This window comes from Aedes albopictus, chromosome 2, assembly GCF_035046485.1.
Source record: "Aedes albopictus strain Foshan chromosome 2, AalbF5, whole genome shotgun sequence".
NCBI classification, from domain to species: domain Eukaryota; kingdom Metazoa; phylum Arthropoda; class Insecta; order Diptera; family Culicidae; genus Aedes; species Aedes albopictus.
The window spans coordinates 224,274,613-224,280,121 of record NC_085137.1 but is presented as its reverse complement, the minus strand read 5'-3'; the positions used below and the strand labels follow the sequence as shown (position 1 = coordinate 224,280,121).

General features: G+C 39.7%; 1 protein-coding gene across 1 annotated transcript; it reads right to left on the bottom strand.

Annotated features, from left to right (window-relative positions):
- Positions 1–441: 441 nt before the first annotated feature.
- LOC134287032 (uncharacterized protein K02A2.6-like) lies at positions 442–2,760 on the bottom strand. The gene is made up of 2 exons (XM_062848744.1): positions 1,471–2,760; positions 442–1,351 (listed from the first exon to the last, which is right to left on the bottom strand). Exons 1-2 carry the CDS (start codon positions 2,620–2,622, stop codon positions 1,100–1,102), a joined length of 1,404 nt encoding a protein of 467 aa, XP_062704728.1. The 5' UTR covers positions 2,623–2,760; the 3' UTR covers positions 442–1,099.
- Between the last annotated feature and the right edge of the window lie 2,749 nt (positions 2,761–5,509).

The window sequence follows — 5,509 nt, the reverse complement described above, 5'->3', positions numbered from 1 at the left end:
AGTGAAAATGTTATCTAGTTCATGCGTGACATTGTTTGCGTCGGTTTTAGTCATCCTACGAATTTCTATCCAACGTGAATACGAGTCAACTAATTTAAAAAAAGTTCGACTGAATTTATGAAAAAAAATCTATGTGCACTAGCTCAAAAGGTGTTTTCGTCATTGGCCAATTACCGTAAACCCTTGGTGTTCTGTCAATTCCTAAAATTTGGCACTGCTTGCACGATCCAATATAGTTCTCGATGTCAGTTCCGCAGCCTTCCCAATATAAATATTTTCGAGCTTTTTGCTTCATTTTTTGAATTCCTCGATGATTTGCATGGAGTAATTGTAGGGCCGGGAGCTGGAGTGAATTTGGAACTACTCGTTCGCCAAAGATGAGAAAACCAGATTCAACGTCTAGTTCGTGCCTTTTTGCATAATACTGTTTAAAAGGTATTTCTTTCACATGGCTAAGCCATCCATTTAGAGTGAATTTTAAAACTTTAGACAAAACTGGATCGTCCATTGACGCTGCAGCAATAATTTTTGAGTTGATGTTTACCTTTTGATCGTCAATTAGATAATTTAGGTGATTAAATGAGCTTCGTTGACTTTCTTCTAAATCAGCTGAACTCATATCTTGGTCTACGGGTAATCTCGATAAGCAATCTGCTATGGGGTTTTCCTTTCCGGCTACGTGTGAAATTTTAAAATCGAATATAGACAGTCGTAGGAAATACCTTTGTAATCTAGTAGCAATAACAGAAGGCCCGCCCTTCTTGTTGTTGAATATACCCAACAAAGGTTTGTGATCCGTTATAATTGATACTTTTTGACCTAGGACATATTTATAAAATTTTTCCATCGCAAATACTATTGCCAGCACCTCTCTATGTAAGATAGGGTATTTCTTTTCAGCGATTGACAATCAACGCGAGACGAAAAATACAGGCATCTCTCTATCGTTTTTTGTATGACTAAGGATTCCAGATATTCCCTCATCACTTGCATCGCATGTCACTGTGATGGGCTTTGACGGATCGAAATGTGTAAGAACTTTAGCACTACAAATAGCGTTTTTGCTCTTTTCGAAGGCTTGTTTGCATGCTAAATTCCATCACCATTTAGTATCTTTTTTTAATAGCTGATACATTGGAGAAAGAATTAAACTCAGTTTAGGTATAAATTTGGTGTAGAATGTTATCATGCCAAGAAATGCTTTTAGTTGCATCTTGGATTTCGGCTCTGACACGGCCGTAATTGCCCTCACCTTCTCCGGGTTTGGCGATACTCCCGCCTCCGACAGAATGTGCCCCAAATATTTCACATGGGATACGAACCATTTGCATTTCTCGGCATTAATCTTAACCTTCCGTAACTCGCGCGGTTGACTACCTGCGTCAGCAACACGCTAATGCTGAGTACAAAAAGCGAGATTTTTTCAACGTGTTGTACAAAATACAACAGCGCGATTGCTCGTGGGTTAACATTATGCTTCACCAGTCTCTGTAACACAAGCTTAATTGTTTTCATCAGTTCCTCGTCCGTCTCGGCCCAAATCAGAATGCCATCGATGTAAGCTTGAACATTTGGAATATCTTGAAGAATTTTGTCCATGACCGATTGAAAAATTGTTGCGGCTGGCTTTACTCCGAACGGCAATCTACGATACGCGTACAATCCTTTATGGGTATTTATTACCAAAAGCCTCTTGGAGGCTTCTGATACAACCAGTTGCTGATAGGCTCCTCTTAAATCAATGAGAGCGAATGTTTTTGCTCCGCTCTTATTAGTTATCAGCTCATCGATAACCGGGAGAGGATAATGATGTGTAATAATGTGGGGGTTAACTGTTTTTGATCCATCCATACAGACTCTAATATCTTTTTTATTAGGTTTTACTACGACTACTATAGGAGAAGCCCATTCCGCATACTCTATCTTCTCGAGAATACCCTTAGCTTCCAATTCATCTAAATGAGTGCTCACCGCTTCCCGATGTTTGAATGCTACTGTGTATGATTTATGGACGATCGGTTTCGCAGACTCATCTATCCTAATGTCTACTACTACATTTCTGATAGGTTCGGTGAGATCGTCATCGAACACAGATGCAAAGTCGGACTTCAACTGCTTTACTGTGTTGTTAATCCATCTATCTCTATTCGTATCATGCAGAGAATTGAGCGCAAATGCATCCCTCCAGTGTGGCCAGATTGCATTTAGCCAATCTCTCCCTAAAAGATATACGAAATTTTTGGAAGATTTGATCACCAAAAGAGATAATGTCAATACTCTCTTCTGGAATTTTACTCGCACGTTGATTTTGCCCACAACATTTACGGTCTCTCCTGATATTACAAAAAAAAATCCTTTGGCGGGTAGTAGTGTGCATTTACTGAACTTTTCTTTGAATGTATTGATAGAGCAAATAGTCGCGCATGCCCCTGTATCACACTCTATCAACAGATTTTTCCCATTTACATTCAATTCCACAAAAGCCGGTTTTGAGTTATCTGACTTACCCAATAACACGTTGTTCATCCAGTTAGATTGCTGCTTTTCGTCTGTCGGTTCCTCGGCCGACTGATCAGCGCCGCTGTCGGTCTCATCTCCCAGGCTCATCTTCAGATCATCCATCGCGGCCGACAGCTAATTGATGCGTTCTTCAAACGCTCTCTTTTTGTTCGAGCTCCCCTTGGATGTTGCGCTACGTACCGCGGTTTTTTCGTTTTTGGCAGCGTGCAGTGATACGATAGATGACCTTTGTTGTAGCAGTTATAGGGCACTGCATGAAATTCTCTCCTTCTCCTTCACTCTTACAGAAATTTTGTAAACAACAAGGCCAAGAAACGTCAAAATCCCATACAAAATCAAAACAATGCAGTGCCCTATAGCATACCGTTTCTGCACTGACTTTGTCACGACCACCACGATAGCTCGAAATGTCCTTCTGAAACTGATTTCCACCGGCACTTTCAACAAATTTCCCCGGTTTTACTATCTTCTTCATGCGCGTTGAACTCATCGGTCCAACGTAGTTCACTTGTTCTACACTTTGCTTATACATCTTCCGTGCCTCCGAAGCCGCTATTTCGATTGTTTTTGCTTTTTCCAAAAGTTTGGCTAGATTCAAACTATGGTCCGCGTCTCGTAACTAGACCTGTGCGCCGACTTTATTTTGCTCGGCGGCGGCGTGAGGGCCATTTTTGGCCGGCGGCGGCGGCGTCATCGGCGTCACGCCGGTGGCAGCTTTCGGCGGCGGCGGCGGCGGCGCGAATCGGCGTGACCAAAATTTGACCGTAATGTCAACATTGGCGAAACAAAGAAGTTGTCTCTACGCTGTAGAATTTGTAGTTCAGTTTTTGCTTTATCATGACCATTTATGACATGAATTATTATTATGTCAGTACACAGGATGAAGTAGTTGACCAAAAAGAAACCAATGCTCAAACATCTTGTTTGTTTCATTAGTGTCAAACAGATGTTTTTTTCTTGAGTTCATTTGTCAAATATTTGACCCTGTGTATTATAACCTTACGTTTGAATGAACACCTTTTTTTTTATTCCTGTTCGGGTCCATCACTGTGCCCAGTAATTAGACCTATTGTGAAATAACCAGTATCCGTATTAGTGCATGTTGCATTACCCCATTGCAAATTAAGGGCAAAAATATAGATTTTGCTACCGTTTTTATTTTGTTTTCTTAGAACCTTCAGAAGCTATCACATTTGATAATAAGGTCGCCCTATTTTCAAGGAATCCTCGAATGATTTCCAAAAGAATTCCAGGAGGAGCCTTAAAGAATCTCCTGCATGAATCTATGAAGAAACTACTGGAATAATCTCTGCAAGAGCTGCCGTATGAAACCCATAAGAAACTTCTGCTGAAATCACTGATACGTAGTTTAAGAATCTCTCTTAGAGACATCACTGGAAAAAAACTTATGAAGAATTCCCGAACGAATTCCTAGAGGATTCCCCAAAAGAATTAAAGCAGGAATCCCCGGAGGAATTTCAGAAGGAATCCCCAATGGAATTTTAGGAGTAATCCTGGAAGGAGTTCCAGGAGTGATACTCGTAGAAATTCCATGAGGGAGCCCTGAAAGAATTCCAGAAGAAATTCCCGCAGAATTTGCACAAGGAAATCCCGAAAGAATTCCAGCAGTAATCCCCAAAAGATTTCCAGAAAGAATCCTCGGAAGTATTCCAGTGGGAATTTCAAAGTGAATTCGAAAAAGAATCCCTTAAGGATTTCTAAGAGTAATCAACAAAAAATATCTAAGAGGAATCTCTGAAGGAATTCCAGGAGAAATCCCTGAGGGATTTCTAAGAGAAATTACCGAAAGAATTCCAAGAGGAAACCTCGAAGAACTTCTAGGAGAAATCTCCGAAGAAATTTGAAGTGAAACCCCAAAAGGAATTCTAGGAGCAAACCTCAAAGGAATTCCAGGAGAAATCTCTGAAAAAAAACAGGAGGAATCCCCGGAGAAATTTTAGGAGGAATTCTCGAAGGAAATTCAGGAGAAATCCTCGAAGGAATTCCAGAATGAATGCCAGGAGAAATCCCCAAATGAAGTCCAGGAGGTATACCCGACAGAATTTCAGAAGAAATTCCTGCAAGAATCCCAGGGGAACCCCCTTAAGGAATTACGGGAGGAATCCTCGAAGGAGTTTCAAGAGGAAACCCGAAGGAAGTACAGGAGAAATGACTGAAGAAATCTCTTTTTTTATTTCTTTTTATTCGTGAATTTTAACTTAGGCTAATTCTTCACAACCCTAAAGAAATCCCCGAAAGAACTCTGTGAGGAATTCCCGCGGAAATTCCAAAAGAAAATTCAGAAAGAATACCTACGCGTATCTCAAAGGAATTCAAGCAGTACATCAAGGAAATTCCAGCAAAAATCCTTAAAATAATATCAGTGGGAATTTCAAGGAGGATTCAAGAAATAACCCCCGAAAAATTGTGAGGATGAACTAACGAAATATACCCAAGAGTTTGGGTTTGGCTCCATACAAAAATATTTGGAGTTTCATACCAAAAATCTTACAAGGAGGGGGGGGGGAGGTGTGCTGTTGTCAAAAATTCGAGAAAAGAGGAATTCCACGGAGTCATGTCAGTCGATCCTGAGCGACCATTTCAAAAATATCTGAAACTTTGCACAGTTTTTCAATTTCATCTAAATCGTCATTTTTCGATATCAAACCTTCATATTCACTCACGACTAACTTTTCAAAAGGGTGTATGCGAAAATAGTTCAAAAACATTCTAAAAGCTGCACAGCAAAAACGGATTGTTCGATTGTTATGAATTTTTCAGCAAAGTTAGATAACTAAATGATGATTCCTTAGAAAATATACACTGTAAAAAAATTCTTTTTTTACTTTAAAAAAATATGATCTTTGTCACAAAAACTCAAATATCTCAAAACCCTATCTTTTTACCAACGTCAATTTTTTAGGGAAAATGACCCATTATATCAGCTATCTACCATAAAATTTTGGTGATGGTAAACTGATAAACAAAA